Here is a 19897-nt window from a genome sequence, read left to right on the forward strand (position 1 = left end):
CAGAAGACCATTCGACTTCCGAAATGTTTGAAAACCGAAGCAGTGACTTCCGCGTTTTCGGCGTTTGGAAACCAAAACTTCCGACTTCTGAGACTTTCGAAAACCAAGGTTCCACTGTACATAATACAAACAAGGTCATAACAAACCCCTAGAAACTAATAATAATAATAATAATAATAATAATAATAATAATAATAATAATAATAATAATATTTATACCCCACCCATCTGGCTGGGTTTCCCCAGCCACTCTGGGCGGCTTCCAACAAAACACTAAAATGCAATAATCTATTAAACATTAAAGGCTTCCCTAAACAGGGCTGACTTCAGATGTCTTCTAAAACATAGTTATTTTTCTCTTTGACATCTGGTGGGAGGGTGTTCCACAGGGTGGGTGCCACCACCGAGAAGGCCCTCTGCCTGGTTCCCTGTAACCTCACGTCTCGCAATGAGGGAACCACTAGAAGGCCCTCAGCGCTGGACCTCCGTGTCTGGGCTGAACGATGGGGGTGGAGACGCTCCTTCAGGTATACAGGACTGAGGCTGTTTAGGGCTTGAAAGGTTAGCACCAACACTTTGAATTGTGTAACCCTCTTTCCCCTCCTACAAACACAATCAAAAGGGGATAGGATGTTAGTCTCTTGGGCGGGGCGGAATACCTCTAGGCTGGCATTTGAGAACCTACTTAGAATCATGTAATCGCAGATGAGACTTCCGGGTTGACGCGATCGGTTTAATGGCGGATTCCCTCCGAGCTCCGGAGGGAATCGGCTCCATCGAGGACGGGTCTTGCCGCGCCGGCGACGCGGGGGCCCTTAGAAACCACAGGTGCTGATACCTGTGGACCTGGTGACTCGGTGGGCACCTTAAGCGCCCTCCTTGACAGTCGAAGAGCCTTTTTAAAGGCTGCGGAGAAGGTCTGAGGAGCGGAGTGGTGCTGAGAGTCGACCGCTACCTCGGTGGAGCGAAGCCGCAAGCCATTGCCGGAGAGCGTCAACTTTCTTCCTGACATTCGGACTGAAACAAACACCCTCGTGAGTAAAACGAAATTTGGATTTTAAAAGAAATCAACTTTTTTTAATTTGGCGAACGGGGGGGCTGTGTCAAAAGGAAGTCCGCACCCCCCCCTTGCATGCACAATCTGAAGCAAGGAGCGAAAGCCTAAGATCGGACTAAAAAGATCTTCTTTTTGTCTTTTGGGACTGATAGAAGATTCCATCGATTTGTGAAAATAAGCTTTTTTTTTTTTGTCTTTTTAAGTTGTGCTGGAGGAAGAGGTGTATTTGGGAAAATTTTTGGGAACCCCCACCCGGGATCCGGGAGTGTTCCGCATTAGCCTAGCCTGAAAGAAAGGGAGTTTGACAGCTGTCATCTGAGTTGTCAAACAGCGGAATCAAGACAAGAACTGTATCTTTATATCTCTCTGATCCAAAGGTGTTACATTTAACCAGAAGTGGCTGGAAAATAAGTAACAACAAGTAATAACAAAGTAATAGACTGTTGGTAAAGGGAAAAAAAATGGCAATCCCCCTAGGGGAGACCAGAGACATTACAATGGCTGCAGAAGGAAAATTACAAGCAGAAATAGAAAGAGCCCTTTTTCTCGTGGGAATTCTACAAGAGCAAGAGATAGTTATGGACAAACAGCTCACGGCTTTGATTTCAAAAACAAGCAACTCTACTGATGGAACTGAGGATTTGACCTTGAAAGATTCTGCAGCTGAACTGGAAAAAGTTTCTTTGAAGTTGGAGGACAAGGAGTCTGGAGGGCAAAAAGTACAGGAACAGGACTTCATGCAGCAAGGGGACAGAGAAGTTTATTGGATTATGGATTTTGAAAAGAGAAAAGTAAAGGAGGAAGATTTTGGACACTATAGATGGGAAGCTGAAATAATGAAGAAATATAACTGGGACTTCCTCCTCTTTTCTGGCATTGGTGAACGTGATTTAAGGGAATATCTGGCAGAACCCCTGCAGCAAGTCCTTTCAACTAGGATTGACTGGAGAGAAGGTGAAGAGACTGTATTAGACATCCCTCCACCCCCATCGTTCAGCCCAGACACGGAGGTCCAGCGCTGAGGGCCTTCTAGTGGTTCCCTCATTGCGAGACGTGAGGTTACAGGGAACCAGGCAGAGGGCCTTCTCGGTGGTGGCACCCACCCTGTGGAACACCCTCCCACCAGATGTCATCTAGTCCAACCCCCTGCAATGCAGGAATCTCAGCTGTAGCATCCCCAGCGGATGGCTACATTCTCCCCTCCCTCTGCCCTCCCAAATTGAATAAAGGACTTTACTGTGCTATAGAAGGCGTCTCTGCAGCTGGGATGGAAGTTCAAGCGAGCAAAAGCGAGGACGACGTTGCTAAGGTGGACCAGGGAGTATTTTTCGGCGTTGTCCACGGTATGCTAAGAAAAGAAGCACAGGGGGAAAGCAATTGAGTTCATTCATTTCAAACGGTTATAGTTTAGCCATAAATATAAAGACTAGGACTAGCCGCCTGAGAAACAGTTTCTACCCAAACACAATTTTGGTTTTAAACACATTGTAAAAAAACATTGTACTAAAAGAGTATTGGAACTGATTCAAGAATTCGGACAGGTAGCAGGTTTTAAGTTGAATAAGATGAAAACTAAGGTTTCAGGGGAAAATTTAACTGTGAATGAGAGAGAGAAGTTTCAGGAGGAGACAGGACTAACATTGGTTAAGAAAGTGAAATATTTAGGGGTTAACATGACTGCCAAAAATGTGAATTTATTTAAGGATAATTATGAAAAATTATCTTCTCGCAATGAGGGAACCGCCAGAAGGCCCTCGGCGCTGGACCTCAGTGTCTGGGTAGAACGATGGGGGTGGAGACGCTCCTTCAGGTCTACTGGGCCTTTGAGGCTGTTTAGGGCTTCAAAGGTCAGCACCAACACTTTGAATTGTGCTCGGAAACGTGCTGGGAGCCAATGCAGATCTCTCAGGACCGGTGTTATGTGGTCCCTGCGGCCACTCCCAGTCAGTGGCTCCTAGGAGGCTGCCCATGGGAAAACACAGCCCTCAAACTAAAACAGGCTTCACAGCCTGGCACTGATGAGTCAAAGAAGAGTTTGGATTTGATATCCCGCTTCATCACTCCCCTTCAGGAGTCTCAAAGCGGCTAACATTCTCCTTTCCCTTCCTTGCCCACAACAAACACTCTGTGAGGTGAGTGGGGCTGAGAGACTTCAGAGAAGTGTGACTGGCCCAAGGTCACCCAGCAGCTGCATGTAGAGGAGCGGGGAAGCGAACCTGGTTCACCAGATTACGAGTCCACCACTCTTAACCACTACACCACGCTGGCTCAAAGGAACAGGGCCATAGGACGTGGGGGTTTGCCTCCACCTCTGCCCCTTACTCACCTGCGCAAAGGCCTCAAAGAGGGGCAGGTTAAGCCACTTGAGGTAAGCGAAGGACTTCAGGCAGCGCACCACGTCCCCAGGGGACAGCTCTGGCACGCGGGGATGGAGGTCTGCGGCGATCTTTTGGAAGACCTGGGTCTGGTGGAAACCCAGTTTCCCTGAAGCAGAGAGGAGGAAACAGCAGTTGAGAGAAAAAGATGCCGACTGCAGAAGAGGAGCTGGGATAATAATAATAATATTAATAATAATAATAATAACAATAATTTATTATTTATACCTCACCCAACTGGCTGGGTTTCCCCAGCCACCCTGGGCGGCTCCCAACCGAATACAGTGGTACCTCGGGTTACATACGCTTCAGGTTACAGACCCTTCAGGTTACAGACTCCGCTAACCCAGAAATAGTACCGCGGATTAATAATAATAATAATAATAATAATAATAATAATAATAATAATAATAATTTATTATTTGTACCCCACCCATCAGGCTGGGTTTCCCCAGCCACTCTGGGCGGCTTCCACAAAGAACTTTGCTTCAGGATGAGAACAGAAATCGTGCTCCGGCGGCAGCAGCAGGAGGCCCCATTAGCTAAAGTGGTGCTTCAGGTTAAGAACAGTTTCAGATTAAGAACAGACCTCCAGAACAATTTAAGTTCTTAACCTGAGGTACCACTGTATTTTTAATATTCTGTTGGGAGCTGCCCAGTGTGGCTGGGGAAACCCAGCCAGATGGGAGGATATTAATAATAATAATAATAATTTATTACACACCCTCTCCAGCCCCTCCACCATGGATGGCAAGTGGCCAGGGAAGGGAGAATGCTGTCTGCAGAAGCATCTGTATGCTGTCTCTGCTTCCTGGTGCGTAAAACTCTTTACTGGGCAGAAGGGTTAAAAGGATGCGCCCATTTTTTAAAAGGAAGTCGCCGCTCACCGTAGGCGAAAGCCAGGTCCAGGAGGATGCTGGTGCTGAAGGTGAAGTGCTTCTGGACCAAGTGGTAGGAGATTGCCCGGAGCAGAGGGATGGACCGGCGGTTCTGGATCGCCAAGGCAACGGCGACTCTCCGGGTGTCCTCGGGGGTGAACTGCTCAGCCAACTCCAGGCTCTGTTGACAAAGATGATGGAGGTGAAAAATGGATGAAGACCTAACCTGGGGGGGCATACACTATCGGCATATTTTACCCCAAATGGAAACCTTACTTGCAACTTTCACATTGATATAAAGCATGGGTAGGCAAACTAAGGCCCGGGGGCTGGATCCTGCCCAATCGCCTTCTAAATCCAGTCCGGGAATCAGCGTGTTTTTACATGAGTAGAATGTGTCCTTTTATTTAAAATGTATCTCTCAGTTATTTGTGGGGCATAGGAATTCGTTCATCTTTTCCCCTCCACAATATACCATATTTTTTGCTCTATAAGACTCACTTTTTCCCTCCTAAAAAGTAAGGGGAAATGTGTGTGCGTCTTATGGAGCGAATGCAGGCTGCGCATCTATCACAGAAGCCAGAACAGCAAGAGGGATTGCTGCTTTCACTGCGCAGCGATCCCTCTTGCTGTTCTGGCTTCTGAGATTCAGAATTTTTTTTTTCTTGTTTTCCTCCCCAAAAAACTAGGTGCATCTTGTGGTCTGGTGCGTCTTATAGAGCAAAAAATACAGTAGTCTGGCCCCCCTCAAGGTCTGAGGGACAGTGGACCAGCCCCCTGCTGAAAAAGTTTGGTATAAAGGTTTAGCAGTAGCTGAAAATCTAACTCACAAATCACAGGTTGCCAAAGGTTAGGAGGACCAGTTCTGGGCACCACAGTTCAAGAAGGACACTGACAAACTGGAATGTGTCCAGAGGAGGGCAACCAAAATGGTCAAAGGCCTGGAAACGATGCCTTATGAGGAACGGCTAAGGGAGCTGGGCATGTTTAGCCTGGAGAAGAGGAGGTTAAGGGGTGAAATGATAGCCATGTTCAAATATATAAAAGGATGTCACATAGAGGAGGGAGAAAGGTTGTTTTCTGCTGCTCCAGAGAAGCGGACACGGAGCAATGGATCCAAACTACAAGAAAGAAGATTCCACCTAAACATTAGGAAGAACTTCCTGACAGTAAGAGCTGTTTGACAGTGGAATTTGCTGCCAAGGAGTGTGGTGGAGTCTCCATCTTTGGAGGTCTTTAAGCAGAGGCTTGACAACCATATGTCAGGAGTGCTCTGATGGTGTTTCCTGCTTGGCAGGGGGCTGGACTCGATGGCCCTTCTGGTCTCTTCCAACTCTATGATTCTATGACCCTGATGAAAGTCTATGCTGTTTGGTGCGACTTTATCTTATATGCAACTAAGGCAGACAACACAGGACTCTCAACCTGTGGCTCCCCAGATGTTGTTGGACTACAACTCCCATCATCCCTGAGCTCTGGCCTTGCTAGCTAGGGGTGATGGGAGTTGTAGTTCAACATCTGGGGACCCACAGGTTGAGAAAGGCTGGCCTAGATGGACTGCCAATGTTTTAAAACCATATGGAATGACTCGTCTGGCACCTGCTTCGTATAATACAGGCAAGGTGCTCAAAAAACTGCTCTATTTTCTCAGGTTTTAATCAACACGTTGTGGCTGGTTTTCCGAGCTACTCTGGAACTGCTATTGTTACACTATGTATTGCTTTGTACAGTGGTATCTTGGTTCTCAAACGCCTTGGTACTCAAACAACTTGGAACCCAAACACTGCAAACCCAGAAGTTAAGTGTTCCAGTTTACGAACTTTTCTCAGAAGCCGAACATGCTCCGTTTCGAGTGTTACGCTTCCGATTTGAGTGCCACACTTCCTTTTTACGCTGAGGTCTGTCAGTTTGTCCTATTTATTTTGCGTTTCTGTTTTTGCGGCTCTTTTCCGTTTTGTTTCTGAGACTGTGCGGAACCCAGTTCAGCTACCGATGGACTGATTGTGTGACCGCAGGACTGTGTTACTGCTTTCATTTTATGGATCAGTGGTCTCATTAGATAATAAAAAGTAATAGTTTTTTATTTATACCCCGCCCTTCCCGGTTCAAAAACCGGGCTCAGGGCAGCCAACAACAAATTTAAAACACTTTAAAACACTTAATTATAAAGACAGCATAAAATACAGTATAAAACATGAATGACAATAAAACTCAAAATTCAAAAATCAATTAGATAATCCCCAGGCAGGGCTAGCTGGCTGAATTGGTCCTACTTGGGCCAGCTGCCCAATTCATGTTCAATTGCTGTTTTCGGGGTTGTTTTTAAGTCTGGAAAGGATTAATCCGTTTTGCATTCCTTTCTATGGGAAGTCATGCCTTGGTTTTGGAACGGACTTCCGGTACGGATTAAGTCTGAGAGCCAAGGGCTCAATAGATCTCTGGCAGGGCCCGGAGGGGGGATTGGGTGGATTCCAAAGGCCAATTGATAACTGTCTGATATATGGCTACATTGCAAACAGTCTGCTTAAGAATAAATCAACAAGGAGGTTTCTCTCTGTTTCTTTGATAACACCTGGACGGGAAAGATCAACGATTTGGGAGCTGCCAAAATAACAGTTCTCAAAGAGCTGGACAGAACTTTGAAATTGGATGCAATTAAATGAAGAGGTGCGATGAAAAAACAAAAACAGCTGAAAGAGTGCAATATACGGACAAATCTGCACTCCATAGGGAAAAAAGTATCTGTTTTCGGACATGAATGAGGATCGCAGAACCAGAGTCAAAACGTGGAGGGGGAAAAATCGGATATGGAATTATGAAAAACATTGAGGATGATGAGAGGCAGGAAAGCGCTTCGGAATTCAGACCGTGGGAAGCCAAAACAAAAATTATTACAATTTGGAAGACAATTGGACTTTATTTTATTTATTTTTTTATTGGATTTGATATGTTAATTAGATGTTTTTATTGGAAAATTAATACAGTGGTACCTCGCAAGACGAATGCCTCGCAAGACAAAAAACCCGCTAGACGAAAGGGTTTTTTGTTTTTTGAGCTGCTTCGCAAGACGATTTTCCCTATGGGCTTGCTTCGCAAGATGGAAACGTCTTGCAAGTTTGTTTCCTTTTTCTTAACACCGTTAATATAGTTGCGACTTGACTTCGAGGAGCAACTCATAGCACGCGGTGTGGTAGCCTTTTTTGAGGTTTTTAAAGCTTTTTGAAGTTTTTGAAGCTTTTCCAAAACTTTCCCAACACCATGCTTTGCAAGACGAAAAAAATCGCAAGACGACAAAACTCGCGGAACGAATTAATTTCGTCTTGCGAGGCACCACTGTAAACACTTTTTTTTTAAGTCTGAGAGCCAAGGTACCACTGTACTGTATTCTGTGCTTCATTGACTTTGTACGTAGCCATTCAACTGCATTTTAATAACAAATAAATCCCGTGCATCTCCTTTCCCCCCCCCCCCCCGGGTCGGACTGTACCGGTTCCTGCCCCTACCTTATCCTCCAGTCTCTCCATCAGTGCTGGGGAGAGGGGCCCCACTTTCGACATCAGCATCACCACCGTCCTGACGTCCGAAATCTCCGTCCAGCGCAGCTCGAGATGCTTCAGCACGTCGCTGAGCAGCTCGCTCGGGTGTCCCTTGGGGACGCTGGCGGCCACGTGCTCAGCCAGGAAGGCCAGGTTCTTGAAGGTCAGGCGCCTCAGCCGCCAGCGCACCTCCTGCTCCACCGAGCGCATCTCCGGCCTGCTCCGCTCCAGGCCCAGGAGGTCGAGGCTCCTGAAGAGGTTCACCAAAGCCGTGTTCCATACCTGAGTCCCCTGCACGAAAAAGATTGGTGATAGCAAGAGGAAGATATTTAGCTCTCCCAGAAGCAGAGTGTCTCTGCAAATGTAGTAAACAGGAACCTGATAAAAAGGTAAAGGGACCCCTGACCATTGGGTCCAGTCGTGGCCGACTCTGGGGTTGCGGCGCTCATCTCGCTTTGTTGGCCGAGGGAGCCGGCGTACAGCATCCAGATCATGTGGCCAGCAGGACTAAGCCGCTTCTGGCAAAACCAGAGCAGCGCACGGAAACGCCGTTTACCTTCCCGCCGGAGCAGTACCTGTTTATCTACTTGCACTTTGAGGTGCTTTTGAACTGCTAGGTTGGCAGGAGCAGGGACCGAGCAACGGGAGCTCACCCCGTGGCAGGGATTCGAACCGCCGACCTTCTGATCGGCAAGTCCTAGGCTCTGTGGTTTAGCCCACAGCGCCACCCGCGTCCCATGTTTTCCTTTAATACAAGCAAACAAAATACAATGAAATTTAACAGTCATTTGCCCACATTCTTTCCCCACACTCTGCCGAGCGCTGACTTCCCTCCCTTCAACTGGATTTCTTACTTCAGTTACTTTTACACCGTTTCTTATTGTATCCTATCTACGTCGTAAGATTTATTTCATTCCTGCCAGAGTCTTCAAATTTCTACAGTTATTACTTATACATTCTATAAATTTGCTCCAATCTCTTTGGAATTTTGTTTCCTCCTGATTTCGGATCCTATAGGTCAGTTTTGCTAGTTCTGCAGAGTCAACCATCTTCGTCTGGGAGGCAGCACTGATTCTGAATGCCAGTTTCTGGAAAGCACAGATGGGGAGAGGGCTCTTGAGCTCGGATCCTGATACGGGTTTCCCATGATGAGCATCTGGTTGGCCCGTGTGAGAACAGGATGCTGAACTAGGTATGGGCCGCTGGCCTGATCCTGCAAGCTCCCATGTTCTCCTGCTCAAATTCTTCTGGATAAAGAGGCTTCACCCCCAGTCCCCATCTCCCATCTCGGGGTCAGGGAGCCCTACCCCACCAAATCCATGCTCCAGCCCCTTGTAACCCACATCCTGTCTCTCCACTGCCTTTTTGGGGCTTGGCCACTTTCTTCCTCTTATTGTTACTGTCAGGGGACTGCCATTGGAACAGGGGAGGGAGGCAGGGGGGCCCGCTGGGATATAGAGAGCCTCCGAAACTCCTGAGGAGCAGTTCCAGTGGTGGCCAGTGTGGTGTAGCCAGGGTGGTGTAGTGGTTAAGAGCGGTGGACTCGTAATCTGGTGAACCGGGTTCGCGTCTCCACTCCTCCACATGCAGCTGCTGGGTGACCTTGGGCCAGTCACACTTCTCTGAAGTCTCTCAGCCTCACTCACCTCACAGAGTGTTTGTTGTGGGGGAGGAAGGGAAAGGAGAATGTTAGCCGCTTTGAGACACCTTTGGGTAGTGATAAAGCGGGATATCAAATCCAAACTCTTCTTCTTCCTCCTCTTCCAACAGTGGGAAAAGCCACACCTCCAGTGGAGAAGAGAGGGAAGGGGCCAGCCAAGCAAGGAAAGGGCTCGAGGATGCTGCTGAGAGCCCCAGCGCCTCACCTCGCCGGGCTGGCCAGGAGGGACGCATGCCACTTCCGTTGCGCAGCTTGCGCAGAGGGGTGAAACACAAAGAGGGAGGGAGGAGGCTTGGGGTGCAAAAGTTCTTATTTTGGGGGAGAAGCTGGAAGGGGCCACTCCCGAATTCTGCAAGTGACTAAGACGGACATGAACTTTGTAGATCTGCACTGTAAATAGTTTGCACAATAAAACTCGTAAAAGACAGGTCCTGCCTGGTTACTCACGAGCAACCTCCACCAGCATCAGACAGTTACTGTATTTTTTACTCTATAAGACTCACTTTTTCCCTCCTAAAAAGTAAGGGGAAATGTGTGTGCGTCTTATGGAGCGAATGCAGGCTGCACAGCTATCCCAGAAGCCAGAACAGCAAGAGGGATCGCTGTTTTCACTGCGCAACGATCCCTCTTGCTGTTCTGGCTTCTGTGATTCAGAATATTTTTTTTCTTCTTTTCCTCCTCCAAAAACTAGGTGCGTCTTGTGGTCTGGTGTGTCTTATAGAGCAAAAAATATGGTACATTCAGTTTAGACTGAGTAGAAAACTCCTTTTAAGGGACCCTGCTACTGGGGAAATCCTTTCTTCCCCAAGGTCTTGCAGGAGCTCAGGCCTAAGAGCAGAAATACATTTTCTCCGTCTTTGGAGGTCTTTAAGCAGAGGCTTGACAACCATATGTCAGGAGTGCTCTGATGGTGTTTCCTGCTTGGCAGGGGGTTGGACTCGATGGCCCTTGTGGTCTATTCCAACTCTATGATTCTATGATTTTGCTACGGGCTACCTTTCACCTGCCACAACGAATTTTATTTGTCCCTGTTCGGAAAACTGGACTTTGACCAGGGAGGACCTCATTCACTACTTGCAAACAGAAGAATAACTTTTCCTCCCGGGGTTGTTGAGAGGGGAAGCCCAAGGAACTGCAAGCCTCTTTGCAAGCTAACTAATACCAGTTACAGCTGCCTTCAGTTGGCGGTTTAGTCTTGTGTTTTTATGTTATGAACTGCCCTGAGGTCTATGGTATAGAAATCAAATAAATAAATTTCGAATGAATTCCATCCTTCTTTGTAGCTAGCTGCTTACCAGAAGCCTCTAACGAAAAAAGCTCAATGTTCGAATCGAGAAAGCAAATTCAGAATGGGAAATAAAACAACATTTACATCCTGGTGTTCCTCCAAGGACCACACCACATGCCCCCACTCCCCATTTTACCCTCACAGCAACCCCATGAGGTAGGTCAAGCTTAGAGAGATCACGATTGGCCCAAATTCACCCACTGAGCTTTGTAATAATATAACAATAATAGTTTTTTATTTGTACTCCGCCCATCTGGCTGGGTTTCCCCAGCCACTCTGGGCGGCTTCCAACAGACAATAAATACACTAAAATGTCACACATTAAAAACTTCCCTGAACAGGGCTGCCTTAAGATGTCTTCTGAATGTCAGGTAGTTGTTTATCGCTTTGACATCTGGTGGGAGGGCGTTCCACAGGGCTGGCGCCACCACCGAGAAGGCCCTCTGCCTGGTTCCCTGTAGCTTTGCTTCTTGCAAGGATGGAACCGCCAGAAGGCCCTCGGAGCTGGACCTCAGTGTCCGGGCTGAACGATGGGGGTGGAGACGCTCCTTCAGGTATACTGGGCCGAAGCCATTTAGGGCTTTAAATGTCAGCACCAACACTTTGAATTGTGCTCGGAAACGTACTGGGAGCCAATGTAGATCTCTCAGGACCGGTGTTATGTGGTCTCAGCGGCCGCTCCCAGTCACCAGTCTAGCTGCCGCATTCTGGATTAGCTGTAGTTTCCGGGTCACCTTCAAAGGTAGCCCCACGTACAGCATGTTCCAGCAGTCCAAGCGGGAGATAACCAGAGCATGCACCACTCTGGGGAAGACAGTCTGCGGGTAGGGAGGGTCTCATCCTGCGTACCAGGTGGAACTGGTAGACAGCTGCCCTGGACACAGAATGGACCTGCGCCTCCATGGACAGCTGTGAGTCCAAAATGACTCCCAGGCTGCGCACCTGATCCTTCAGGAGCACAGTGAACCCATTCAGGACCAGGGAGTCCCCCACACCCGCCCGCCCCCTAAGAACAGTACTTCTGTCTTGTCAGGATTCAACCTCAATCCATTAGCCACCATCTATCCTCCAAACTGCCTCCAGACACTCACACAGGACCTTCACCACCTTCACTGGTTCTGATTTGAAAGAGAGGCTTGTAGCAGAGCGGGGATTCGAACCCACACCTCCACAGCCTTCTAAACCTCCTCCTAACTCCCACACTCAACAGGCACTGAGGGGCTTTGGTTCCTGAGGCCTTTTGGGGAAGAGGACTCACTTTGCTGCCCCCAAGTGCAAGACCAGTGTCTTGCCTCGGTAATGGACTGGATGAGAGCCGAACAAACTGAAGCTCAATCCAGATAAGACAGAGGCCCTGTTAGTGAGAGGTTCCTTAGACCGGATGGCTGGGAGGTGGCCTGCTCTGGATGGGGTTACACTTCCTCTGAAGGAGCAGGTTCGTAGCCTGGGTGTCCTCCTGGATCCTTTGCTGGCTCTCGAAGCTCAGGTAGCCTCAGTGGCCCGGAGTGCCTTCCATTAGCTTCAGCTGCTGGCCCAGCTACACCCCTATCTGGACAAAGATAGCCTAACTACTGTTGTCTATGCTCTGGAAACCTCAAGGTTAGATTAAAGCAATGCGTTATACGTAGGGCTGCCTCTGAAGACGGTTCGGAAACTTCAGCTAGTGCAGAATTCAGTGGCCAGGTTGCTCACCGGAGCAAGATGGTTTGAGCATATTGCACTGATCCTGGTCCCATTGCACTGGCCAGCAATTAGTTCCCGGCCCAATTCAAAGCGCTGGTTTTGGCCTATAAAGCCTTAAACCCCTCAGGATCACAGTAGCTCAAGGACTGCCTCTTTCCATATGAACCTACCCGGTTCCTGAGATTATCTTCTGAGACCTCTCTTTGTGTGCCTACTCTACGGGAGGTCCAGGGGGTGGCAACACGAGAACGGGGCCTTCTCTGCAGCGGCTCCCTGTCTGTGGAATGCTCTCCCCAGGGAAGTTCACCTAGCGCCTTCATTATACACCTTTAGGAGCCAAGCAAAAACATTCCCTTTTAACCAGGCCTTTGGTTGACCTGATGGGACATCCCGTACCCTTTTAAAATGTGGCTCTTTTCGGGGTGCGTGTGTGTTACTGGGCTGTTGTTTTTATTCTGATTATGTAGGTTGTGATTTTATTCTGTGAACCGCCCTGAGACCTCCGGGTAAAGGGCGGTATAGAAATTCAATCAATATGCAAAATTTTGACCTTTTCCTGTTAGGCAAAGATTATAAGACGACCCAGATGGTCGCCAGATTCTGCGCAGGCGCAGACTATCCCCCGATCCAAACGAGTTCGTTAAGAAAATCCCCAAACTCAGTTCCAGGGGTGACTCTGGGTCATCTCTCTGCGGTAGTTCATCTTAAAGTTTTAAGTATCTATACGCTTATCACATTTATAAATTTTAAATTTATCGTTGTGCGTTGTTTTAAATGTTTTCCTTCTGAGATTGGACCCCCAAGTGTGTTTTATAAGCTGGTCTTTGACCGTAATAAATTATCTATCTACATTATTTTTCGCTCTATAGGACGCACCTTTCCCCCTCCAAAAATTAAGGGGAAATGTGTGTGCGTCCTATGGAGCGAATGCAGGCTCCTTGGCTTCAGTGATAGCAACGCGAAGCCTCCAAAGCGCAGAGGGAGCGCTCCCTCCACGCTCCGGAGGCTTCGCACTAATCTCGCTGAAGCCTTCGGAGCGCAGCGCGAGTTCCCACTGCGCTCCGCAGGCTTCAGGTTCCTTTCGCTGAAGCCAGGAGAGCAAGACTCTCCTGGCATCAGGAGAGAGGGAGAGCTGCGCAGCGCCCCTTCAGCCAAGCGGGAGGAGAAATGGAAGGGGCTCCGTTTCTCCTGCTGCTTCGCTGAAGGTGCGCTGAGCAGAGAGGGGGAGAATTTTTTTTTCTTGTTCTCCCCCTCTAAAACAAGGTGCGTCCTATGGTCCGGTGCGTCCTATAGAGCGAAAAATACAGCATCTATAAATAAGAAAGAAAGAAAGAAGCAGCCACTGGAGTGTTTTCACTTACAGGCTGCAGAACCCACCTGCCTGTGTATAATCTGAAGCAGGTCTTGGAAGCGCACATCCTGCAAGATGCTGTCGGGGTCCAGTTTTTTCTCCGCCACTAGACGGGAGAGTCGGGAGATTATAACGGCCGCTTGGTTTGCGTTGATGGCGTAAAGCTCCTCCAAGTGCAAGAGTTCCTCTGCGGTGGACGCCGAGTTGATGATGTCCTCCAGCTCGCTGCGTTCGGGGAGTGCCCTGTCCGCCTGCTCCTTGACGGAGAGTTTGTCTGTGGGCCTCGAGAGGCTAAAAGCGGTCAACGGGGCGGAAGGGGTTTGGGGCGGCCCTCTGGCCATCACCATCTTGCTTCCCGCGGACGCCACGTGAGCTCGGGCGCACAAGGGGGACGAGAGCCTGGAGAGCCGATAGTAGCGGTGCAACAGCTTGGCTGCCATTTTGTACCAAGGCCCACGGGGAGCCAGGAGGACGACGAAGGGGAAGGGGAAGAGCGCTGGGCGAGCATCAACTCATCTCCAAGGAGCTGGATAAGAACAGGGAGAAAAGGCGAAGGCAGCTCGTGAGGACTTTCCATAACTTACTGATAAAAATATTTGTACAGTGGTACCTCGGGTTACATACGCTTCAGGTTACAGACTCCGCTAACCCAGAAATAGTGCTTCAGGTTAAGAACTTTGCTTCAGGATGAGAACAGAAATCGTGCTCCGGCGGCAAAGCAGCAGCAGCAGGAGGCCCCATTAGCTAAAGTGGTGCTTCAGGTTAAGAACAGTTTCAGGTTAAGAACGGACCTCCGGAACAAATTAAGTACTTAACCCAAGGTACCACTGTATACCACCATGTCACGAAAGGGATGCGGGTGGCGCTGTGGGTTAAACCACTGACCTAGGGCTTGCCAATCAGAAGGTCAGCGGTTCGAATCCCCGCAACGGGGTGAGCTCCTGTTGTTCGGTCCCTGCTCCTGCCAACGAAGCAGTTTGAAGCACATCAAAGTGCAAGTAGATAAATAGGTACCACTCCGGCGGGAAGGTAAACGGCGTTTCCGTGCACTGTTCTGGTTTCGCCAGAAGTGGCTTAGTCATGCTGGCCACATGACCCGGAAAAACTGTATGCGGACAAACGCCGGCTCCTTCAGCCAGTAAAGCAACCCCTGAGTCGTCTGTCTCTGGACTTAACTGTCAGGGGTCCTTTACCTTTACCTTTTTATGTCATGAAAAAATACATCAAAGTGGTTTACAGCAATAAAAGCATAAAGGTAAAGGGATCCCTGATATTAGGTCCAGTCATGACCAACTCTGGGGTTGCGGCACTTATCTCGCTTTATTGGCCGAGGGAGCCGGCGTACAGCTTCCGGGTCATGTGGCCAGCAGGACTAAGCCGCTACTGGCGAACCAGAGCAGCACACGAAAATGCCGTTTACCTTCCTGCCGGAGTGGTACCTATTTATCTACTTGCACTTTGAGGTGCTTTCGAACTGCTAGGTTGGCAGGAGCAGGGACCAAGCAACGGGAGGTAACCCCATTGCGGGGATTCGAACCGCCGACCTTCTGATCGGCAAGTCCTAGGCTTTGTGGTTTAACCCACAGTGCCACCCACGTCCCAATAAAAGCATAGAAAACTGTTAAATGCAGACATCGATTCGCCACTGGCTTTGGTGGAAACCAAGTCAGGGTGCAATCCAGTACTCATTTGCCCTGAAGTAAGTCCCTCTGAACTCAGCAAGACTTTTTTCCTGATTATGAATGGATAAGATCGTGTTGTCAAGATTCTCGAATGGTGGCAACAACCAGCCTCGGGACTTACTGAGGAAACATTGATTGCTGTGTCAAAATACCTGTCCCCCCAGGGCTCAAAGCATTAAGAGAAAATCAATGCGATTAACCCAACCAGCAGATTACAAATATGGATTTTGAATTAACAGAAGAGACCCTCAGCTCAAAGGACTATTATGCTCCGAGTGCTAGCATAGGCAGATCAAATGGAACAATTATTTAATTGTGTAAGAGCAGAGGTTTCCTGAGGGGGAAGAAGAATGAGGTCAGGGAGATCTTGGGCAGTGGGTCCAGCAATACAGCATGCATATACAGTGGTACCCCGGGTTACATATGCTTCAGGTTACATACGCTTCAGGTTACAGACTCCGCTAACCCAGAAAGAGTACCTTAGGTTAAGAACTTTGCTTCAGGATGAGAACAGAAATCATGCTCCAGCGGCGCGGCAGCAGCGAGAGGCCCCATTAGCTAAAGTGGTGCTTCAGGTTAAGAACAGTTTCAGGTTAAGAACGGACCTCCGGAACGAATTAAGTATCTTAACCCATGGTACCACTGTACAGCACAAGAGTAGTTTTGTTTTTAACTTTAAGGAACTAGTATAAAAAAGGCTGGTGTACAGTCATATAACGTGCAATGCCATTTGGCTTGTCAGACCCACTCAGGAAACAGAAGATGCTAATAATAGCTAATATCCATGGTAGGGACTTGGTGGCCCACCAGGCCATTTTGGCAAAGCCTCGCCACCACATCATATGAGAACATAAAGCCCTGAACAACTAGGGACCAGTTTACCTGCGAGATCGCCTTACCCCACATGTGCCCACTTCGATTAGCGTACTGGGCACTACTGCAGGTGCCCTATAATACTCGTTCAGCATCTGCAAGAACTCAAATGGTTAGTGTGGCAGCACCTACACTTTGGAACTCTCTGCCTATTGACAGCATCTTAAAAAGCAGAGACATCACCTTGCCGACAAAGGTCTGTATAGTTCAAGCTATGGTTTTCCCAGTAGTGATGGATGGAAGTGAGAGCTGGACCATCAAAAAGGCTGATCGCCGAAGAAGTAATGCTTTTGAATTATGGTGCTGGAGGAGACTCTTGAGAGTCCCATGGACTGCAAGAAGATCAAACCTCTCCATTCTGAAGGAAATCAGCCCTGAGTGGTCACTGGAAGGACAGATCCTGAAGCTGAGGCTCCAAGACTTTGGCCACCTCATGAGAAGAGAAGACTCCCTGGAAAAGACCCTGATGCTGGGAAAGATGGAGGGCACAAGGAGAAGGGGACAACAGAGGACGAGATGGTGGGACAGTGTTCTCGAAGCTACCAGCATGAGTTGGACTAAACTGCGAAAGGCAGTGGAAGACAGGAGTGCCTGGCGTGCTCTGGTCCAGGGGGTCACGAAGAGGCGGACACCACTAAACGACTAAACAACAACAACAAAAAAGCCTATTGACAACAGGCCAGACTTGACAGAACTCTTTTTCAGCACCTGCTGAAAACATTGCAGTTTAGACAAGCCCACGCAGGTGCTTAGAAAGTACAGGTACTTTTAATCTGTTTTAGTATTTTGTGTGTTTTAAAGCATGGCTGTGATTATTTCCCTCAGTTTACTTGCTTTATCTTCTTGAAATCTGCTTTGAGGGGTTTTTTTAAAACAATCAAGCGCTACATAACGTTTTATTAAATAATAAATACATAAAAATGTGACTTCAGTTGTGGGGCAGGTGAAGACACAGGGCTGAAAGCACTCTTGATCAACAGCACAGCACTTTGCAAGCCCTGACAAGCAACTAGTTGTTGATGCTGCCTTTGATATCAAATTACATGGGCAAAAACTGGTCGCCTGGTATCGCTGTGATGTCAGGTGATTGACAGGTAAGTAGCCCCACACATCTGTCAAACTTGGCCTACCGGAGTGGGGGAGATCAGGACTCACTGGCCAATTTCAATTCCCCGTTCTGACTGATAGGATATGCTGCAGATGCAGAACTCCCGAGTTCAAAATTCACTTTTGCGGTAAGCTCCCTCCCAGTTCCCCAGCCCTATTCAGTCCTGCTGTTTGCGGGGAAATCCCACATGAGCCGAAAAGCAAGCTCCACCCCACACATCCCTATCCACAGCACAAGTCAGACAGAGGGCCTTCTCGGTAGTGGCGCCCACCCTGTGGAACACCCTCCCTTCAGATGTGAAGGAAATAAGCAGCTATCTTTAAAAGACATCTGAAGACAGCCCTGTTCAGGGAAGTTTTTAATATTTAAGGCTGTATTGTTTTTAACACTCGATTGGGAGCCGCCCAGAGTGGCTGGGGAAAGTCAGCCAGACGGGTGGGGTATAAATATTTTTATTTTTATTATTTTCCTGCAAAAATCACGACTACAGTGGTACCTCGGGTTAAGTACTTCATTTGTTCCGGAGGTCCGTACTTAACCTGAAACTGTTCTTAACCTGAAGCACCACTTTAGCTAATGGGGCCTCCTGCTGCTGCCGCACCGCCGGAGCACGATTTCTGTTCTCATCCTGAAGCAAAGTTCTTAACCTGAAGCACTATTTCTGGGTTAGCGGAGTCTGTAACCTGAAGCGTATGTAACCTGAAGTGTATGTAACCCGAGGTACCACTGTATATTGCACAGGAATTTCACTGGGTCAAAGGTGGGGCACACACCCCCTCCAGACCTCATTCTCCAACTTTTGTGGGGTGACAGCAGTTGGGGCACATGAGAAAGAGAGAGAGAAGAGGGAGAAACCTTCCATGTTCATCCCCACCACCTCTTACCCCACATAGGATATACACACAACACACACACCCCGACCCAGATAAAGGCTTCCCTCCCAGCCTCTCCCAATGCGCAACACCATTGCCATTGGCCCGCCTCACAGGGTCGCTGGGAGGAAGCCACTTTGCGGAGTGGCTCCTTGCAGGACTTGACATCTTTCCGCAGGGCCTGCAAGACAGAGCTGTTCCGCCTGGCCTTTGGTTTGGACTCAGTCTGACCCTTATCTTTCTGATCTGTGGGCTACTATTAAAATGAGGCTGCATTTTAAATTATATTTTAACCTGTATTTTAAATTAGTTTATTTATTTTATTTTTTATTGTAATTTTACTGGTGTAAGCCACCATGAGCCCGGGGCCGGGGTGTAAATAAAAAATTATTCTTCTTATTCTTATTATTACAGTGGTACCTCAGGTTAAGTACTTAATTCCTTCCGGAGGTCCGTTCTTAACCTGAAACTGTTCTTAACCTGAAGCTAATGGGGCCTCCTGCTGCCGCCGCATGATTTCTGTTCTCATCCTGAAGCAAAGTTCTTAACCTGAAGCACCATTTCTGGGTTAGCGGAGTCTGTAACCTGAAGCGTATGTAACCTGAAGCGTATGTAACCCGAGGTACCAACTGTATTTTCACGTTGCTTTTTTTGCGCGCGCTGCTGTCACCAGAGATCAGCGCACTGCTGCCTTTTGCGGAAGGAAAGGCAGCACCAAAGCAATGCAAAGCGAGTACATAATTGTATGATACTTTGGTATTGCTATAATGAGGCTATTATTGGATTGACATTGAAAATTAATTAAGAGATATATATATATATATCTAAAGAGAGCATAGGGGCAGCGGGACGGGCTGAGGCCCTGGAGGGGAACGCGATGGCGACAAGGAGGCCCCGATCCCCGCAAGCCAGGAGGGAATAAGGGGGGAGGAGGCGCCCCCCCAAAAAAACCGGCAGCCCCTCCCCCAAACCCCCCCCAACACGTGACAGGCCGGTTTCCTGCCCTGCCCCCTCCTCTTCCTCCTCCTCCGCTTATCCATTATTCGTTTTTAATCGTTCTCGGTCCTCACCCTCCCGGGGCTTCAGCTTAGGATTTGGGCCGCCGCCGCCGCCGCCCGGCCTGACCTCAACCGGCTGCCCGCGCGTGCCAGAGCGCCGGGAGAGGGGAGCGTCGCGCGCCGATGGCGTCACTTCCGTCGCGCGCGACGGTTCCCTTTGAAAGGCGCACCGTAGACTTTTGTCGCAGAGGTGTTTTCCTGCCTAGGGAAATCGATTTTTTAAAAGTTTATTTATTCAGTGGGACTTGCTTCGGGGCGGGGTACAAAGTTAGGAAATAAATATGGATTTTGAGGATTGGGCTGCAGGGGAAAAAATATTTCACACAATACTCCGTCGGTGTTTCCAGTCAGAATTTGCAACAAGTGTTTTCCATAGTGTTTTTCCCTATTTTCCCTAACATAATGTCACAATGTATGGTTGCATAAGTTTTGTTTCAACTAAAGCAAAAGGTCTGGAGAACTGTGGTTTAAACAAA

General features: G+C 48.4%; 1 protein-coding gene across 2 annotated transcripts in view; it reads right to left on the reverse strand.

The window, feature by feature from the left end:
- The window catches only part of TBRG4 (transforming growth factor beta regulator 4), a 33851-nt gene extending 14295 nt beyond the window's left edge, over nucleotides 1–19556 (reverse strand). Inside the window, exons 1-6 of one of the 2 annotated variants that reach the window (XM_028750671.2) lie at nucleotides 19434–19556; nucleotides 13855–14354; nucleotides 7814–8137; nucleotides 4320–4491; nucleotides 3384–3541; nucleotides 2295–2405 (exon numbers count right to left, since the gene is read on the reverse strand). In XM_028750671.2, coding sequence (XP_028606504.2) covers nucleotides 2295–2405; nucleotides 3384–3541; nucleotides 4320–4491; nucleotides 7814–8137; nucleotides 13855–14268 — 1179 coding nt within the window. In that variant the 5' untranslated portion in view covers nucleotides 14269–14354; nucleotides 19434–19556. Of the gene's footprint in view, nucleotides 1–2294; nucleotides 2406–3383; nucleotides 3542–4319; nucleotides 4492–7813; nucleotides 8138–13838; nucleotides 14355–19433 lie in introns of those variants that run through there. The other variant, XM_028750672.2, reaches the window with a different exon arrangement.
- Between the last annotated feature and the right edge of the window lie 341 nt (nucleotides 19557–19897).

The sequence above is a fragment of the Podarcis muralis genome, chromosome 12 (genome assembly GCF_964188315.1).
Source record: "Podarcis muralis chromosome 12, rPodMur119.hap1.1, whole genome shotgun sequence".
Taxonomy (NCBI): domain Eukaryota; kingdom Metazoa; phylum Chordata; class Lepidosauria; order Squamata; family Lacertidae; genus Podarcis; species Podarcis muralis.